This window comes from Podarcis cretensis, assembly GCF_951804945.1.
Source record: "Podarcis cretensis genome assembly, chromosome: 1".
NCBI lineage: Eukaryota > Metazoa > Chordata > Lepidosauria > Squamata > Lacertidae > Podarcis > Podarcis cretensis.
In genome coordinates, this window is record NC_137170.1 from 110,094,621 (window position 1) to 110,114,919 (window position 20,299).

Consider the following 20,299-nt stretch of genomic DNA (forward strand, 5'->3'; position numbering starts at 1 on the left):
TAGGTACCGCTCCAGAGGGAAGGTAAACGGCGTTTCCATGCGCTGCTTTGGTTCACCAGAAGCGGCTTAGTCATGCTGGCCACATGACCCGGAAGCTGTACGCCGGCTCCCTCGGCCAATAAAGCGAGATGAGCGCCACAACCCCAGAGTCCGTCACGACTGGACCTAACGTTCAGGGGTCCCTTTACCTTTACCTTTTAACTGATTTTAACATTGCATTCTTACATTGCTGAAACTCGCCCTGGGATCTTGTAGTGAAAGATGGGTAATAGGTCCAATAAATACATAACAACTTCTTCTTCCTCTTTTTCTTCCTCTTCTTCTTCATTAGATTTATATATCAACCTTCATCATAAGATCTCAGGGCGGTTCACAGAATAAAATACAGGATAAAAACAAGTAAATAAGTAAACAAAATAGCAAAACAATATTGAAAACGCTAACTAAACTTTGGGAAGGAATAGGGAGGACTCTAGGACCCTGTCAGAGCCTCATGACACCATTTTATGGTTTGCCTCAGGTGTCAAAATGTCTTGGGCTGGCCCTCAGAGGAGTACAATAATATGTGGAGGGCTGCAAGTTCCACATCCCTGCTTCACAGGCTGACTGGTCTTTCAAGCTTCCAAACACGTGCTGTTACAAAGTAAATTCAAGTGAGAAAAATTAAAGATGGAGTAGACTTATCCCCAAAAATGTTGGAGTCACTTGATTCGGTGCAAAGTGCGTGCTCTTCTTTGTTATGGTACATTTTCTGGGTCTGAATCTGGAATCTTGCAGTTTTGGCAACAATAGCATGTGTTGTGCCTTGAAATATAATTGCATCACGGGGGCCACTAGGGGCGCATTGGAAGATGGCCGACATTAACATCTCTCCGACCCACACGAGGTAATTAAGAGGCTGTGATGGGAGTATGCAGCCTCCCTGCCCCCCCAAGGAGATGGGGGGACTGCCCTTGCCTACTGTGCCCACATATACCACCCCCAAACTCGAGGGGGTGGGGGCACTAGGCAGAAAGCCCTTGTGTGGACTTCGGTTCTCCTGGACGCTGTCTCTGATTCGGGCCACTAGCTGCAGCAACTTCAAAAGAAACAATTAGAAAGAAGCAAATGCACATATTTCAAGGAAGAATGGGGAGTAAAGACTGCTAATTGAAGAGATCTCTGATAAAGAAGACGGGTTGGATAAACAGGAATATATCATGAGAAGACACACCAAGGCTTGGTATGTCGGCAACGGGACTGGATGGTGGGGGGAACTTTCCTTTCTTTCTTTTATGTGATTAACCAATAATCCCCCGCACAAGTCAGAAATGCTGCTTAAATGACCTAAGCTGGATGATTTAAGACTGTGTGGAGATAATTTTTAACCAAAAGCATGTTTTAAGGAGATCGTGGAAAGTTTAAGAGCTTTGGGATGACACAGTAAAAAACAGCGTCGCCATTTTGGCAAGTTCTGTCGAAAGACTTATGTCTGGGAGGAGGAATACATTTGTTTTCATACAGTGAGCGAACCTCCTCAGAGGAGAAAAGAAGGCGACAGATTTGCGAAGATTAATGATGGAAAGAGTGCTTTTATTTATGGAAGTGATGATACATGGAAACCATCTTGATAAGGTTATTGGACGAACGGAAAAAATCACACAGGATTACAATTTGTGTTTACCAGCTTAAGGAGATTATTAGAAGAGATCACAAAGAAAAAAGAAAAATATATGAAAATAACAAGAGGGAGTGCAAAACTGAAAAGATCTAAAATTGAGAAGATCCATTTAGGGCGTCAAAGTTTGGCCTCGCTCAGTGCACCATATTACCAAAGATTGCCAAAGTCTGCCCTTGAGAGCAAGGTGGGTTAAAGGTAAAGGTAAAGGTACCCCTGCCCGTACGGGCCAGTCTTGACAGACTCTGGGGTTGTGCGCCCATCTCACTTAAGAGGCCAGGGGCCAGCGCTGTCCGGAGACACTTCCGGGTCATGTGGCCAGCGTGACATTGCTGCTCTGGCGAGCCAGAGTCGCACACGGAAACGCCGTTTACCTTCCCGCTGGTAAGCGGTCCCTATTTATCTACTTGCACCCGGAGGTGCTTTCGAACTGCTAGGTTGGCAGGCGCTGGGACCGAGCAACGGGAGCGCACCCCGCCGCAGGGATTCGAACCGCCGACCTTTCGATTGGCAAGCCCTAGGCGCTGAGGCTTTAACCCATTATAAATGCACAAATCCATAAATAATTTCAGGGGTGCCAACTTGAATAAAATATTTGGGTGGCAGGTAATCCCCCCTTCCCATGACAGGGAACACCCACACCATTTGATCGCATGATGGGGTGCCCCACATCATTTGAGTGGCAATGCCCATCAAATATATATATATTTGTGTGTGTGTGTGTGTGTATAAAAATGCTGCCATAATAGTCATCGAATTGGGCGGGGTGGGGGAAGAGAAATTCCTCCTCCACTTCCACCTCCAGGATCCCGGAAGCCGGTCTCTCCACTTTTTACCTTTTTCCGTCCTGCAATCTGGGTTCCCACCGGCAGCCGGGGAGGCAGCCGCCGCCTCTCGGGGTGTGAGTGGGAGCCATGTGACTCGCCGGTGAGTCGGGGCGTGCGGCTGCCTCCTGCTTCAGAGCTACCTGATCCGAATACTAAGCAGAGAGAGGCGAGCGAGCGAGCGAGCGGCGCTGCCTCTGGTTGTGCCAGAGACACGCCGAAGGAAAGAGCAGCAGCAGCAGCAGCCGCCGCGGCCGCCACTGCAGAGAGCGAGCGAGAGAGCGAGGCGGCGAGGGCGCGCGCGCGAGAGAGGTGCCCGTTCCCAAGAGCGCAGAAGATGGAGATTAAAGACCAAGGGGCGCAAATGGAGCCGCTGCTGCCCACGGTAAGGAGCTGCGGATTGCGGAAGGCGATGGAGGGAGGGTTGCGGGGACGGCGGTGCCGCAAAGGCCAGTCGTCGCAACTGCGCGTGGATGATGCTCTACAGGCCGGCGACGCGGAGTTGGAGAGCCCTCGGCTGGGGAGGGGGGGGGACCCCGCGCTGGGCCCAGGCTGCGCCCGCTATGCTCTTCTTTGCTCCTTCCAAGAGGAGAGAGGGGAAGGGGGAGAGGGAGGCCTACGGGGGTCGGAGAGGGGGGCGATCCTTTGGCCGGGTAAGGCGAGGAGTTGGTTGCATCCTGTAAGGAAGCTGCGGGTCCACGACTGCGTTCTCTCTCCCCCACCTGTGATGTGGGCAGTTCCCCCTGCTCTCGCTCTGTCTCGCGCACAGGTTGGAGACAGCGGGGGTGGCGGTGATGAGGAGTCTCTCATTCTCTGCCTCTGGCACACTGGTTGCCTCATGAGAGTCCTGCAAGGCACGCGCAGGGGCGCACACAGGCAGTCTTCAGAGAATTTCTGTGTGCGTGTTCTCCCTCTCCTCTCTTTCTCTTGGGTTTCTTCTCTTTCTTTCTCTCTGGGTTTCTTCTCTCAGTCTCTCTCTCTCTCTCTCTCTCTCTCTCTCTCTCTCTCTCTCTCTCACACACACACACACACACACACACACCCCACACAGATTGCCAGTGTGGTGCTCCCTCACTCACCAAGACTGGCTGTTGGGGTTCTCTTGCTCTCACACAGGAGTACATCTTAGGTTGAGTTTGCTGCTGGGGTTTTGATTCTCTCAGGCACAGGCCATCTGTTGAGGGGCTCTCTCCTGCACACCTGCATGGACTGGGGTTCCATCTCTCTTCCTCTCTCTCTCTCTCTCTCTCTCTCTCACACACACAGCTGTGTGGTGGGGGATTCTCATGGTCAAGCACACAGTCTGGCTGGCTGGCTAACCATTGGGGTTCGTTCTCTTTAGCACACATGCATGGGCTGGCTGCTGGGGTTGTCTCTGCATGTCACACACATGCACACACACTGGCTCTTGGGGTTCTCTCTCTCTCTCTCTCTCTCTCTCTCACACACACACACACACACACACCACACACATGGATTAGCTCATGGGTTTCTGCTCCCCTCAGGCACACATACAGATACACAATCAGAGCAGCTATTGGGATGGTTGCTTGCCTCTCTTGTATACATACAAGATGCCTCTTTCTCTCTCTCATCCCTTGTGGGTGAAGGTTTTGTTCTTACAAGTTTTGTAGAACTTTAAATTGAGGTATGTCCCTTTTTCTATAGGCATAGGAGTATCCGTATAATTAGAGAGGAAGGCTCCCATGATAACACTTGAACATTCTCAAATCAATATGATTTAGCCCCCACAGTATGGAAAAATGGCATAGACAAGTAAGGATTATAAGGTGTCCAACAACATTAAAAGTGCAGACCCATCTTTCTGACTCCTTTTGCACACCCATAACATACATTCAGTTCTCCTTTCCCCACAGTTTAAATTTTCTCTTCAGAAAATGCAAGGGTATTACACTTTCTTACTCTTCATGATTTGATGGGAGGAAAGGGCTATATATTGAATAAAGATATCAGATGGTAAAGTTCTCGCGTGAAAGACTATTTACATACATTTATTTAAGGGCAAGTTATTTCACACATGCTCACTGCAAGACATTGTTTCTTGCACGGACCCTCTTCCCTAAAGAAAAATGGTTGCTGCCAGGCTGCTAAGGCTTGTGGAAGATAGTAGGTGGAAGAGGGAAGGGGGTGACTGCATCTGTGTATGAGTCAGTGTGTGTGTGAGAGGGAGAGGAGAGAGGGAGGGAGAATTCACATTAATTATTGTATATCCCTATCTGTAGGATGTGCAGATGTTTTCTACAGGTTTAATTCTTTGACCAAGTACTTCATATGATGACTTCAACTGTAGTCTTCCATTTGACTTACTTCCACAAGTGACCCGCTCTCTGTTTTGAGATCTCTGCTGTATTAACTTGATTTGCAGCCTTTGATGATAACAGATGGCTACATTCAACAGTTGTCACCAAGCCACACCATTGCTGCTTTCTCTTAACTTTTCCTTGGGGCAATATGGGAAGAACAGTGACAGATTACATGGTTTGCTGTGCTCACTGTTTGAACCAGTGGGAAAACCAGGAGATAAAACCAGAGACAACATGGGGATGGTAGTAAAAATGGCCTGCTGTACAGGACTAATGAAAAGATTACCGAGATAAATGCATGCAAAGTGCTTTTAAAACTTTCCAGTGCAGCATGAATGTTGACAGTTACAGAGTGGCAGCACAGTAACATCACCCAAGGAGGTGATGCAATTCAGTGAATTTCCTTTTTAAAAAATTAGACAGCCATGGGATCAAAACCCTCCAGTGTAACAGAAAAACCGAGGCATTTACAAAGGAGTTCATATGCTGTGAAACATGAAAGTTATAAGTTAAAGCATCTGTGTTTACTGCTTATTTCAGGGACGGGGAACCTGTGGCTCTCCAGATGTGGTTGTACTGCAGCTCCCATCATGCAACTAAACAACATCTGGAGGGTCACAGCTTCGCCATCCTTGATTCACAGGATGCAGAAATTATATGTTGTGCTCCCTTACAAGTTAGCTTCTAGAGCCCACACTCCCCCTTTTGACTGAGGTGGCAGTGGAGGTGGGGGTGGGTGGCTCAAAAAGCAATTGGAGCAAGTGCCGGCTTCATCATGAGGCCATGAGGCCAGCAAGAGAAAGGAGGAGGCAAGCAAGCCATCCGTTTGTGAGTAAACACGCAGAGGCCTCTGCAACAGATTGACCCTCCTCTAAATGAAAGAAAGAAATATCTAGGATTTGCAAAGATTTTCCAACCTGGGGGTTGACAAACCAATGACATGTGTGGGTACAGGGAGGCTAAAAAAGCACAACACAAGCAGCCATAGGGTAGGCATTGGGACATGGTGCAAATGTTAAGGGGGTTGCCTTAACGTTTCCATGCTTTCAGGACATGAGTGAATTTGTAAATTTCTAAGTATTGGTTTTTTGATCCTAGAATGGAGTAACTGTATGACAAGGGATCGCTGGCATTCCTGGGCCTTTCCCATCCACTCCAGAATTCATGAAAAGCAGTGGTTAGGATGATGATTCTCAGCTAGAGGTAGACAACTGGGAACCAAGGATGGTCACAGAGATGTTTTCATCGGGTTCCCAGCATATCCACAGAACATCCCCTTTGTTGTTAGTCATTTTCAGCAAGTTGAGCCAAGACCACAAGCAAAGAAGTCTGTAAGCTGCTCGTCCCCTCAGTGTGAACAGCTCTGGTGAGAGTGCAAACTTTTAAGTGATTTAAGGCCCTTAAAGTGAAAGCGCCTTGCACTTTGTACATAAGGAGTGAAGTTAGTGTCTTAAGTGAGTGTACTGCATCGTAAGACAAGAACTCTGCTAAAGCCTCTTTTACTGTTCACGCTGGAGAAGAAGGCGTTGGAGTCCTTTTCCTCTGACTGCCATCATGGAATGGAGACAGTTGGCAACAAAAACAATTTTTCCTTTCATTGTTCAATTTAAAATATATCCCGCCCGCCACAGTGGCAAGGCAGCAGATATAGACACACCACTATCTCAAGTTGGCTGGAGGTGATCTGTATTAATCCCCACACCTTACTTTTTTACTTGAAATGACCCATTAATATTTTGTGGCTGTTTCCTGTCAGGCAAAAGCTCCATAGCAACCCTTTCAAGTGAATAAGGTTTTACTTGCTTGCTGTGCATATCTGGAAGGAGGTTTCAAAATACCCGTTGCTGCGCTATGGTCAGTATTGTGCTCTCATGCAGGTAGCTTGCTTGGAGAATCCTTAATGCAAGATGTTTTCTTTCTTTCTCTCTTTTAACAGCCAGTGTGGTGCAGTGATTAGAGTGTCAGACTAGGACAGGGGTAGGCAAAGTAAGGCCCAGGGGCCGGATGCGGCCCAATTGCCTTCTCAATCTGGCCTGTGGATGGTCTGTTAATCAGCGTGTTTTTACATGAGTAAAATGTGTCCTTTTATTTAAAATGCATCTCTAGGTTATTTGTGGGGCCTGCCTGGTGTTTTTACATGAGTAGAATGTGTCCTTTTATTTAAAATGCATCTGTGGGTTATTTGTGGGGCATAGGAATTTGTTCATTATTTCCGCCCCAAAATATAGTCTGGCCCACCACCGTCTGAGGGACGGTGGACCGGGCCATGGCTGAAAAAACTTGCTGACCCCTAGACTAGGAGCTGGAAAGCCAGGGTTCAAATCCCTACTGGGTTATGAAACTTACTGGGTGACCTTGGGCCAGTCACTGCCTCTCAGCCTAACCTACCTCACAGGTAGTGGGGATTAATTGAGGAGAGGGAGAACCATATACACAGCCTTGCACTCCTGTAGTGGGGGGAGGGGAGGCGGGACGTACAACATACTAAATAAATATATAAATAAGATTGCTGGGGCCTATGATCTCATTGCAAATATGTCCAAATTAAATTTTACAAAGCCGTAAGAACCTCTGGGGGATGCGGGTGGCGCTGTGGGTCAAACCACAGAGCCTAGGACTTGCCGATCAGAAGGTCGGCAGTTCGAATCCCCGCGAACAGGTGAGCTCCCATTGCTCGGTCCCTGCTCCTGCCAACAGAGCAGTTCAAAAGCATGTCAAAGTGCAAGTAGATAAATAGGTACCACTCCAGCAGGAAGGTAAACGGCATTTCCGTGTGCTGCTCTGGTTCGCCATAAGCGGCTTAGTCATGCTGGCCACATGACCCAGAAGCTGTATGCCGGCTCCCTCGGCCAATAAAGCGAGATGAGCGCCGCAACCCCAGAGTCGGTCACGACTGGACCTAATGGTCAGGGGTCCCTTTACTTTTAAGAGCCTCTGGAAATCATGAGTAAGCTTAGCAGTCAAGGAAAGGTCCTCTTGTGAATCTTGAATGGGCTAAGTTGCAGGAAGCAAAGAGTAAGAATAAATGGACCGTTCTACAAAGGGTTGTTTTTGGGACCTGTGCTTTTTAACACTTTCATAAACAAGATGAGTTTGGAGTGAACAGTGAGGTGGCTCTTCTGATGATGCTCAAAAGTCCACACTTCACACCTTCTACACTCCTCTTGTTGCTGCACCAGAAAGGAAGCAAAGCAGAGGCTGATTTGTCATTTAGTTTAAATCTGGGCTTATGGTTTGTTTGCCCCCCCCCCCCAAGTAATGCATTGTCAGTTAAGAACAAACCTTGGGACTTTTGAGTGGCTGGTTTATGTTAAACCATAGTCTTAACTATGGTTTAACATGACACCTAAACCAGACCAGACAATTTTCGAAAACATAAAATTGGTGACCCGGTAGCAGATAGGTACGTATATACCTATAAATTTTCTTACATACACATTTTACGTATCTGCGGTATTTTTTGTTCCCAGTGTATGAGATATTTTTGCAATTGTGGTTGCACCAATTTACACACACATGGGCTCAATAATATGTTAATAAACATGTATTCTGCTTTTTTTGTTACATAAATATCCAAAGCAGCTAACAAAATACATAAAAATCCAAAATCAGCAAAGTATCACATCATAACAAAACATAACCGCAAAAATTACCAGAGACAATCCGGCACATGAGTCTTTCTTCCCTCTTACCTACAAAGCAATGTCAGATCATATTCCATTTTGAATCAATTTTCCCCGATCATGAGATGATGAAAGGCAAGGAGCAGAGGGGACGAAAAGGGGTTTTTCAAGAGAGAGAGAGTTGCAGAGGCTAAGTAAAAAAAGAAAGAAAATGTCTTGTCCTGTGTACCTGCCTGCTTTCATCTTAGGGACTTAAGAAGAACTGGATTAGTTCAAAGATCTATATAGTCCCAAATCAAGTTTCCCACAGTGACCAACTAGAGGCCTATGGAAAAACCACAAGCAGGACATAAGGACAGTAGTCGTCTCCTTCTTTTAACTCCAGCAACTGGTACTCAGGATCATTTTTTCTCTTGATTCCAGAGATATATTTATATATCATTCATTCAAGAGTCCCTTCATTCAAGAGTCCCAGGGAGTCAAATTGATCACAGTTAATAACAGAACTTTTAAACAAACCAAACAGCATCAGAAAATTAATAATCACAAATAAAATTGACAGTGGAAGTGAAAGTTGATTGTGATCCAGTGATTCCCCTTCTAGTCCATTCATTTGTTTAATTCCCTTTTCAAACAACCCAGAGCTCAGAAATTGCTCGTGCTAATGAAATTCCTTGTTGCAGAATGCGCCTAGAACAATGGGAGTTTCGAACGCTGGCTCTAAACTATTATTTGTCTAAATAAACCAAGATCAAACTGTGATTTCTGTGCCTGGCTTGTTTGGATAAAATAAAATAGTTAACTGCAGTCAAGGTCCTCAAGATGTGCACTCCAGCACTGGAGAGGCTGGGCACACAGATCTTAAAGCTCTTTGAAGAACTATTTCTTTTGAAGGAACACAACATCTAGAAAATGGCAGGGCATTGATTCTTGTTAGAGGATCAAATGCTCTTGCAGCGGAAAGAAAAAACTACACAAGGTGAGTTAGTGGGCTGCAAGCAGTTCCCCCCTTCGCTTGCTAATTATGAAGAGCATATTCCCCCTTAGTGATATTATGGCATCTAAGGGAAATAATAGGAAGACTGAAGCTCCTGTAATTTGAAGTGCATCTGCCAAGAATTTGCAGACACCAGCCTCTTCCCCTAGCTGGTGCAGCAGAGGCTGACAAAGATACTAATGCTATGTTGATTCTTAAAGCAATTAAAGCCACAGGAGTCTATTGAAGACTCTGTTGAAAAAATTGCTCTTCAACTCAGAAGATCTAACTTGAGGACACCGCTGCAGCTCATAAGGCAGCACTACAAAAGCCTAACATTTTTCTTAGGCTAACTAATGGTTAGAACAGGGGTCAGCAACCTTTTTCAGCCGTGGGCCAGTCTACCGTCCCTCAGACCATGTGGTGGGCCGGACTATAATTTTTTTAAAAAAATATGAATGAATTCCTATGCCCCACAAATAACCCAGAGATGCATTTTAAATAAAAGGACACATTCTACTCATGTAAAAATATGCTGATTCCTGGACCATCCGTGGGCCAGAATGAGAAGGCAAATGGGCCACATCTTGGTTAGAATAAGAGAACTTGAAAGCCATCCCCTTAGATCCAATCTCCTGGCATCCCTGATAATATTAGTGAGCAAAGTCAGCCTGTTCACTTTGTTGAGGATATTTTATGAGAGGCGCTAACATTACCGGAAGATTACTAGCTGGATATAGAGAGAGCTCATTGTGTGTGTGTGATGGGATGATGAGCTGCTTGTGCGTAAAGCTTAGTCCCTCAGAGTTTGCTCAACTTAGCAAGGCTCTGTTTTTTTAGCGGAGCCCTTAAGCATGGCTCCCTCAGTCGCTGGCAGAATCCGACAGTGGGCGTTTACGGAATCTACTCCAGCATAAAAACTCCTTGACGGAAACGCGTCGTCTAGATTTTCGGCGCGACAGTTTCCGGCGAGGAGTGGGTGTACCTATGGGAGGACCTGAGACTTCTCCGCTGTTATCGCTGGAAGACTCCCTGAGCCATTCCTTCGTCTCTCTCTCTCCCTGATCTCCCACTCTCCCCCTGCTGCTGCCTTCCGCCGCTGCTGAGTCTCTCCTGACTTCTGAGAGCCCCTCCACCTCCTGTCTTTCCGATGGCAGTTCCCTGACATCCACCTCCCCTCCAGGGCCCCCTTCACCCCCTCCCGCCCCCTCCCCTGCTGGCGGTGAGGATGGAAAACCCCGGAAAGAACACTCCTCATCGTCAGAGGATTCAAACACTTCTCTCCACTGCCTCCCGTCTCTTCTCCCTGTGTCCTCTTCCCCGTCTGAGTCTATTCCCTCTTCCAGCCCTGATTCTGGGAACCCTTCAAACTCCTCTTCCTCATCGGTGGTGCCGAAGTGTTCCCTCCTGAACCGTCCCACGGGCTGAGGTTTCCTTGGAAACCGTTGATGAAACGTTTCTATTAAAACCTAGTCATTGACCTCCTCTGCCGGTACCCATGTGTTTTCCGACTCTGCTTCCCCTTCCCAATCTACTAAATACTCCACCTGATTCCCTTTCCACCTGGAATCAATGATTTCTGCCACATGCATGTTGCGTTCCCTTTCTTCTATGACTGGTGTTTGAGTAACCTCCCTCTCACGTTCCCCCCACTCTCGCCCCTCTCGGTATGGCGACAGTAGAGACCTGTGAAATACTGGGTGCAGTTTCATGTGGTTGGGTAATCTGAGTTTGAATGCCACCGGGTTGACCTGTTGTATGACCTCAAAGGGTCCCAGCCGTTTGGGTCTCAATTTCTTACACCCTCCCTTGAACGGCAGTCCTTGGGTGGATAGCCACACCCTGTCCCCCACCCTTATGGTTTCACCTTCCCTTCTGCTTCTGTCTGCTTGCTTTTTGTATTCTTCCTTGGCCCTCTCTAAGTTAAGTTGGAGTTGCTGGTGGATCGCTTCCATCTCTTCAACAAAGTGTTCCGCAGCCGGGACACTCCATCTCTCCCCTCCTTCTCCTGGAAATGCCCTGGGATGACACCCATAATTAGCCAGGAAGGGACTTATCCCTGTGGACACATTCTCTGTGTTGTTGTAGGCAAATTCTGCCAGGGCCAACTTATCTACCCAATCATTTTCTCTGTCATTTACATAACACCTCAGGTATTGTTGTAAAATCCCGTTTGCCCTTTCCGCCTGCCCATTTGTTTCTGGGTGCCGGGCAGTGGAAAAATTGACTTCCACGTGCAGTAAGCTCATGAGCTTCCTCCAGAACCTGGAAGTAAATTGTTTCCCTCTGTCGCTGACCACCCTCAAGGGGGCGCCATGCAACCTGAAAATATGCTCTACAAACAACTTGGCGGTTTCTTCCGCTGTGACTGCGTGTGAACAGGCTATAAAATGGCACATCTTAGTTAATAAGTCTACCACCACCATGACAGCTGTCTTCCCTTTGGATTTTGGCAGGTCCGTCATAAAATCTATGGATACTGCCTCCCATGGCCTTTCTGGTGTGGGTAAGGGTTCCAATAGCCCCGCTGGTGCCAGCCTCTCCCCTTTTGCTCGCTGGCACCTGTCACACCCCCTAACATATTCCCGTACGTCTTCCCTCACCTTGGGCCACCAAAACTCCCTGGTAACCAACCACATGGTTTTGTGCTGCCCGAAGTGCTCCACTGTGGGGCTGTCGTGTAACTGCTTGAGCACTCTGCCCCTCAGTTCCCCATCGGGTATGTACAGTGCCCCTTTGTAATACAACACCCTGTTCTTTTCCTCAAACCCCCCTGTGTTCTCCCCTGTCCCCCTGAGTTCTCTGAGTTTCTCTTGGGCGTATTCATCGTTCCCGGTGCCCTCTACCAGTTCTCTTTGCCCCACCAATGCCGCCCCACACACCCAGTGGTCCTCAGGGATGATATGCCTTTCCTCAGGCGCTCCCTCCCCCTCTAAATACTCAGGTTTTCGAGAGAGAGCGTCCGCCCTTACGTTCTCTGGTCCTGGTACGTAACGAATTTCAAAATGGAATTTGGAGAACTCCTGGGCCCATCTCACTTGTCTCTGGTTCAGTACTTGGGCAGTTCTCCAGTACTCCAGATTTTTGTGGTCGGTCCGCACTTGGACCTTGTGCTGCGCCCCAATCAACAAGTGTCGCCATCTCCGGAACGCTTCATGAATGGCGAGCAATTCTCGGTCGTATACGGTGTAGTTCCTCTCGGATTTGTTCAACTTCCGCGAGAAGGCACACGGTCTCCATTCTGATGTATCTTTTCCCGGCTGTAGAAGCACAGCCCCCACCGCTCGGTCTGAGGCGTCAGTCTCCACTCTCATTGGTTGCTGTAGATCCACGTGCAAAAGTTGTTCTTCCGACGCAAACGCCTTCTTTAATCTTTCGAACGCTCGCTGCGCCTCTTCCGTCCAGACAAATTTCTTCTTGCTGCTAAGACAATCAGTGATGGGCGCCGTTAAGTGGGCAAAGTTCTTGATGAACTTCCGATAGAAGTTTCCGAAGCCCAGGAACCTTTGCACGTCTTTCTTAGTTTTCGGTGTCTTCCATTCCAGTACCGCTTGAACCTTGCTGGGATCCATGGCCAATCCCTTGTCTGACAACCGGTACCCCAGGAATTCCACCTCTCTGGTATGGAACTGACACTTCTCCAGTTTCACCCACAGCTGGTTTTCTTGCAGTCTGCTCAGTACCTCTCTTACATCTCGCACATGCTGCTCCTCATTCTCTGAGTACACCAGGACGTCATCTAAGAACGCTACACAGTTCTTGTAAAGCAATGGTCCCAGGACGCGATTCATGAACGATTGAAAACAGGCCGAGCCCGCCTGTAGACCGAAGGGCATAACGAGGTACTCAAAGGCCCCCAAGGGGGTGAACATAGTGGTTTTCCACTCATCTCCCTTTCTCATACGTATCAGATTATATGCCCCCCTTAGGTCCAGCTTGGTAAAAATTTTCCCTTTCCTCACCCGGGTCAAAATGTCATCGATTCTGGGCATGGGGAAAGTCACTGGTTCTGACACTGCATTTAGGGCCCGGAAGTCCACGACCAATCTGGGTTTATTAGTATTTTTTTTGTCCACAAAGAACACTGGGCTGCCCCCCACCGCTCATGACTCTCTGATGAAACCTCGCTTGAGATTCTTGTCAATGAACTCCCTTAACTCCTGCATCTCACTGTCTGACATTGCATACAGCTTGCCCACTGGCAGTTGTGCTCCTGGGAGTAAGTTAATTTGACAGTCAAAGGGTCTGTGCGGGGGCAGTTTATCTGCTTCTCTTTCGCTGAAGACGTTAACCAGGTCGGCGTATTGTCGTGGTACCTTCCCTTTATCAGCTACTTCCATCCCTGCTAGGGTGGCCTTGGCTCCCACCTGGGCTTCCCCTTCCTTGCAGTGTGCCAGGCAGTGTGCTGACCCAAATGAGACTACTCTCTGGTGCCATCCCACTAGCGGATCATGCAGTGCTAGCCAGCTCATTCCCAAAATAATGGGCGCTCCTCCCAAGGTGGCCACATTAAACGCTATCAGTTCCGTGTGTCTTGCCACCCTCATTATCATTGGGACAGTCTGCTGGTTAACTTCTCCTCCCAACAGCGCCCTCCCATCAATCGTGGTCACCTGCAAAGGGTTACTTAGAGGGATAGTCTGTATCTGGTGTTCAGCTGCAAACTCCTTACTCATAAAATTACAGGAGTTGCCTGAGTCCAATAGTGCCTTTATCTTTAGTGGGTGTCCGTTTGGCAGCTCTAGCGACACCTCTATTACAAGCGCTGGTCTTGGTGGTTCCGGCGTGGGCACATTCACTGCTCTTTGGCCTGGCTGCTGTGCCCCGATGGTGGCAGCCAGGCATTGGCTTTTACTTGCTCCTTAACTCCCTCCTCCTCCCCCCCAACAGCTCCCGCCATCCCTTGCCATTCCTTTCTTTGTGGGCAGACTCTGGCAAAGTGACCTGGCTGTTGGCAGAGAAAACATTTCTTGGCGCCCTTTCCCTCCTTCTTCCGCCCTTCACTGGGGTTTGAAACTGCCCGCGTGCGCGCTGTTCCAATTTCCATTGGCTCTACTGGCGGGGAATGCTGCTCGGGAATCTCTGGAATGCGGAAATCCCTCCAACGTTCCCCCTTCCCACTTCTCCAAAGCTCTCGCCTCCTGGCGTGCTCCTATGGCCAGCGCTGATTTAGTCAGCTGATCCATAGACTCCGCCCTGGGCGCCCGGGAAAGTTCGTCCTTCACCGCCGAAGATAGCCCTTCTTCAAAGAGCATTTGTATGCGTTCCGCCAACAGGTCCCATCCCAATTTATGAATCAACATGGTGAACTCAGTCCAGTACTCACGGACAGATCGGCTCCCCTGTTTACACCCCATTAACTGTCTGCGCACCACTCCCTGCTCAATCTCGCTGGAAAACATCAGGTCCATGGCGCGAAAAAACTTCCTCGAGTCCTTTAGGGCGTCATTATTAGCTGCCATCAGGGGTCTCACCCAGTCCTTCGCCCCTCCTTCGAGATGGCCAATCACAAACGCTACCCTCGATTCCTCATCGGGAAAGTCATCAAACTGCAGATTGAGGGCATATTGCATCTCTGTTCTAAAGGCTTGATAGTTCCTGGGATCCCCCCCCCCCAAACTTCTGCACCAATCCTGGCACCTTCCTCGTGAGTGGGGTGGCTTTCCCCTTTTCTGCATCCTGAGCCCTCCTCTCCTCGAGCCTAGCCGTTTGCAGCGCTAGCTGGACCTCCAACATCCTGTACCTTTCTTCCAGGCTTGGACCCGCTCCAGCTCCTCCTGCGTCTCCTGCTCCGGTTGGGTTGCTCATGATGCTTCTTTGCACAAGCGGCTTTCAGAGACTGTCGGATTGCTGTGATGGGATGATGAGCTGCTTGTGCGTAAAGCTTAGTCCCTCAGAGTTTGCTCAACTTAGCAAGGCTCTGTTTTTAGCGGAGCCCTTAAGCATGGCTCCCTCAGTCGCTGGCAGAATCCGACAGTGGGCGTTTATGGAATCTACTCCAGCATAAAAGCTCCTTGACGGAAACGCGTCGTCTAGATTCTCAGCGCGACAGTTTCCGGCGAGGAGTGGGTGTACCTATGGGAGGACCTGAGACTTCTCCGCTGTTATCGCTGGAAGACTCCCTGAGCCATTCCTTCGTCTCTCTCTCTCCCTGATTTCCCACTCTCCCCCTGCTGCTGCTTTCCGCCGCTGCTGAGTCTCTCCTGACTTCTGAGAGCCCCTCCACCTCCTGTCTTTCCGATGGCAGTTCCCTGACAGTGTGTAAGCTCCTTCTCTGTGACCCACTTCATTGGGAAAATTTTGAGGTTAAAGGGTTTCTGCTAGAGCATTCTGGAGAGAAGGGGAAACTTCAATGAGGGAAGAGAACAGCACCGTATCTTACACAAAACAGATGTCCCACCAGCAGAAAACTTTCCACAGAACACGCCTACTTCCGAGAGAGAAAAATATTATTTATTTTGTAAAATTTCTTGCATTTTGTGTGGGTAATCAACAGCATTCATCTTACAAGGCAGGAGACCCTGACAAACATCTTCCTGGAATAAATCCAGTGCTGGCCTCAACAAGGGCACAGTGAGACACTTGAGTGTTCCCAAGTAATTTCTTCTGTTCTGTCTTTGCTGGATTTTAGACATCTGAAGTGTCTACAGCTTACCTCTGTTGCTATGGTGTAGCTGGAGTGAAATTTTGACTGAGAGCTCATCCTTAACTTGGAACTTTTTTATTGCTGTTTCCTGACATTCTTACCTGCTTTTTGTACTTCCACCATATGAGAAAAAGACATGTCTCTATTTTGATGTTCATCCTGGACTGCTATTGTGCATATCAGGCATGCCCAAAGTCCATTTTGGGGCTTAATCCGGTTTAATCCTATGGTAAAACCTTGAAAAAACCTCAACAACTTCAATCGTAAAAAAAGCTCAGCAACTTTGGTTGGCCCTCACGCATGTTCACTTCATCAAATCTGGCCCTTTTTGAAAAAGGTTTTGGCACTCCTGGTGTATATATATACAGTCATATCTCGGGTTAAATGTGCTTCAGGTTGAGCGTTTTCAGGTTATGCTCCGCGGCGACCTGGAAGTAACGGAACGCGTTACTTCTGGGTTTCGCCGCATGTGCAGATGCTCAAAATGACGTCATGCACATGCGTGGAAGCGGCGAATTGTGACCCGCGCACGTGCAGACGCGGGTTGCGTTCGCTTCAGGATGCGAACGGGGCTCCGGAACAGGTCCTGTTCGCATCCAGAGGTACCACTCTATAATAATAATAATATAGATGATAATTTATTATTTATAGCCTGTCCATCTGGCTGGGTTTCCCCAGCCACTCTGGGCGGCTCCCAACCGACTATTAAAAGACAATACAGCATTAAACATTAAAATCTTCCCTAAATAGGGCTGCTTCAGATGTCTTTTAAAAGTAAGATAGTTGCTTATTGCCTTATACATGGGTTCAGGTATGTTCCTACAATTTTAGCAAGTATAATCAGGTGGCTAATGGGAGGAGAGAACTGAGGGGGACCTTTGGGTTCTACTACCATCTAGAGCTGTAAGTTTTAGTGGTGGTTGTTTCCTTAGTCCTTTTGTTTTTACTCCGCTTTCCTTTTTGTCTTTCATGTTCTTAGAGCCTTATCAAGTTCCATCAGTATATACAACATACCTGTTGTACTTGTTTGTTCAGCATGGAGTTTTTGCTCCAGACGTTTGTATTATAAATATGTTGTGGTTTTCAGCACTGCAATATGGAGACCTGGAAAAGTGTCCTTGGGGCATACCCACAAATAGGTTGGATGGTTGCTGTTGTTTTAGTTATGATTTATGTAGATTTTTGTTAGCTGGGATATTCTTGGGCTTCAGAAAATATAACAATACTGCTTCTTCTACACACACACACACACACACACACACACAGAGAGAGAGAGAGAGAGAGAGAGACAAAAACCCCACACTCAAACAAACACATACATATGCATACATATGAAGTCGTTAAATTTTATTACAGTGGTACCTCAAGTTAAGAACTTAATTCGTTCTGGAGGTACGTTCTTAACCTGAAACTGTTCTTAACCTGAGGTACCACTTTAGCTAATGGGGCCTCCTGCTGCCACCGCACGATTTCTGTTCTCATCCTGAAGCAAAGTTCTTAACCTGAAGCACTATTTCTGGGTTAGTGGAGTCTGTAACCTGAAGCGTATGTAACCTGAAGCGTCTGTAACCCGAGGTACCACTGTACATGGAATTGTAAGGGCTTGGGCTCTTGTAACTAAAGAAAACAGGGTGCTTTCTAAACTTAAAAATATCAAAGATGATGTGGCAAGAGGCACATCTGTTTATGGATGATAAAATATACACGTTGTGAAGACTGAGTAGAGGTAGTCTATGCTGATGATTCTAAGGGTGCAAGAGTGCCAACTTGAATAAAATATTGGAGGTGGGGCAAGTAAACCCCACCCCAGATAATTGACCACAAGACATGGTGCACTCACTATTTGAATGGCAATGCCCATCAACTTAGAGGAGGCCTGGCCTCCTCAAATAATTTATTGGGGTGGGCAAAGGAACCTTGGCCTCTACAAGTTGGCTTCTATGTAAAGGTGTGGTTATAGTTACGTATAAAATGCACCTCTTGTAGTGTTACAAGCAGCAGTTGTTCCAGGTGAGCGATGCCTTATTTTGTTGGCAAAATACCTTGGATATGATAACTGCTATAGTGAATGTTAATGGTCCGAATTGTTTCAAGAGTGATTGAGATACTTGTGTGATATGACTTATGAGCATCTGGTAATTGAGAGAGATTATAACAATGTTCTTGACCCAGTTTTAAACAGGGATACTCCTTTCCATAAAATCCAGTCTTCAGTAAGGTCAATGCTAAAGGCATATATGTCTGAATTTGGATTGACGGTTGTTTGGCATATGCTACACCCAACAGAATGTGACTTTTCTTTCATCAGTACATGAAGGTTGTTTTCTGTTAAGATTACTTTTGGTTTCTTCTTCCCTACTTCAGTATGTAGCCGCATGTCATATTGATACAATTGCTATTTCGGATCATGCTCCAGTGTCTCTTGCTGTGCAGTTAACTGATGTGGCAAGAACACCTGGTTCTTGGCATTCAAATGTGGTGTTGTTCTGGAGTGTCTCAAGGAGTTGGGAGTCAAGGGTGCTACTTATAACATGGGTAGGCAACCGAAGGCCCGGGGGCCAGATCTGGCCCAATCGCCTTCTAAATCCGGCCTGCGGACGGTCCAGGAATCAGCGTGTTTTTACATGAGTAGAATGTGCCCTTTTATTTAAAATGCATCTCTGGGTTATTTGTGGGGTCTGCCTGGTGTTTCTGCATGAGTAGAATGTGTGCTTTTATTTAAATCTCTGGGTTATTTGTGGGGCATAGGAATTTGTTCATTCCCCCCCAAAAAAATATAGTCCGTCCCCCCACATGGTCTGAGGGACAGTGGAGCATCCCCCTGCTGAAAATGTTTGCTGACCCCTGACTTATAGGGTCTCTGCTAGAACATAGGACTGCGAGATTATAGCTCTGCTGCATTGCTTTTGTGTGGTAAAGGTAAAGGTAAAGGGACAGGGACCCCTGACCATTAGGTCCAGTCACGGCCAACTCTGGGGTTGCCGCACTCATCTTGCTTTATTGGCCGAGGGAGCCGGAGTATAGCTTCCGGGTCAGGAGGCCAGCATAACTAAGCCACTTCTGGCGAACCAGAGCAGTGCATGGAAACGCCATTTACCTTCCCGCCGGAGTGGTACCTATCTACCTACTTGCACTTGACGTGCTTCCGAACTGCTAGGTTGGCAGGAGCAGGGGCCGAGCAACGGGAGCTCACCCTGTTGCGGGGATTTAAACCGCCGACCTTCTGATTGGCAAGCCCTAGGCTCCAAAGGTCTCTTCTGTCACCTGTGCTATTTAACACCTGTCTGAAACTGCTGGGAACTGTCACCCAGGGATTTGGAGCATCATTTCATCAGTATGCTAATGATATGCAGAATCAGGAGATGCTGTGAAGACAGGTGTCTGAAGGCAATGATGGACTGGATGGGGGCCAATAAACCGAAGCTGAATCCTGATAAGATGGAAATGCTGTCAGTGGGTGGTTCCCATGTCTGGGAATTAGGTGTATGACCTATTCTGGGAGAGGTTGCAGCTCCCTGACAGATCAGTTTTGTAGTTTTATAAGGCAGGGTGGCCAATGTGATGCCCTCCAGATGTTGGTGGACTCCAACTCCCATATTCTCTGACCATTAGTAATAATATGAATCAGATCAATCAATCACCCAGTCCAGCACCCAGTTTGCCACAATGGCTACTGTTCTTCTCCTGCAGTTGCTAGTAAGTGGCATCCAGCCTCCGAACATGGGAGTCTTCCATCATGACTTTAACCACTAATACCTTTGAAAGCCATCTAAGATGTAGGTGCAGTTGCTGTTGTAACATCATGCAGCCTCCATCAATTTAGTATGCACTGTGTGAAGCAGCACCTTCCTTTGTCTGTTTTCAATCTTCTCCTGCCCATCAGTTTAATTAAATATCCCCAGATTTAGGCTTATTAGAAAAAGAGACAAGCTTCTCTAGGCCCTCAGTCTCTTCATATGCTGGTGATGTGCCAACAGTAGGGTGCTGCTGAGCTTACAATATTTGGAATTAATTCCTGTAAAAAGAACCTGCAGTGTCGCAAGTCTTCACCAAGAGAAATAACAGGAACGAATGCCCTGTATGAAATTTCACGATGCAAGTCAAATTTGGTCATATTTTCATTTTGATTTGAATACTTATCCAGTATATCTGGGTATAAATTACAGATTCTTTTTGCAGTTATCTGATTCTCCTTCCCCACTTTCCTGCTTAGTTTTCTTGAATACCTGTTTTGTTCAGTTAGACTAAT

At 47.4% G+C, this 20,299-nt stretch overlaps 1 protein-coding gene across 6 annotated transcripts in view; it reads left to right on the forward strand.

Annotated features, from left to right (window-relative positions):
• Nucleotides 1-2,468: 2,468 nt before the first annotated feature.
• Nucleotides 2,469-20,299, forward strand: part of SLC4A10 (solute carrier family 4 member 10) — a 173,680-nt gene continuing 155,849 nt past the window's right edge. For 4 of the 6 annotated variants that reach the window (XM_079976521.1, XM_079976525.1, XM_079976522.1 and 1 more), the window contains exon 1: nucleotides 2,469-2,866. In XM_079976521.1, the coding sequence (XP_079832647.1) occupies nucleotides 2,819-2,866 (48 nt within the window). In that variant the 5' untranslated portion in view covers nucleotides 2,469-2,818. The remainder of the gene's footprint in view (nucleotides 2,867-20,299) is intronic. The other 2 variants (XM_079976524.1, XM_079976528.1) reach the window with 2 other exon arrangements.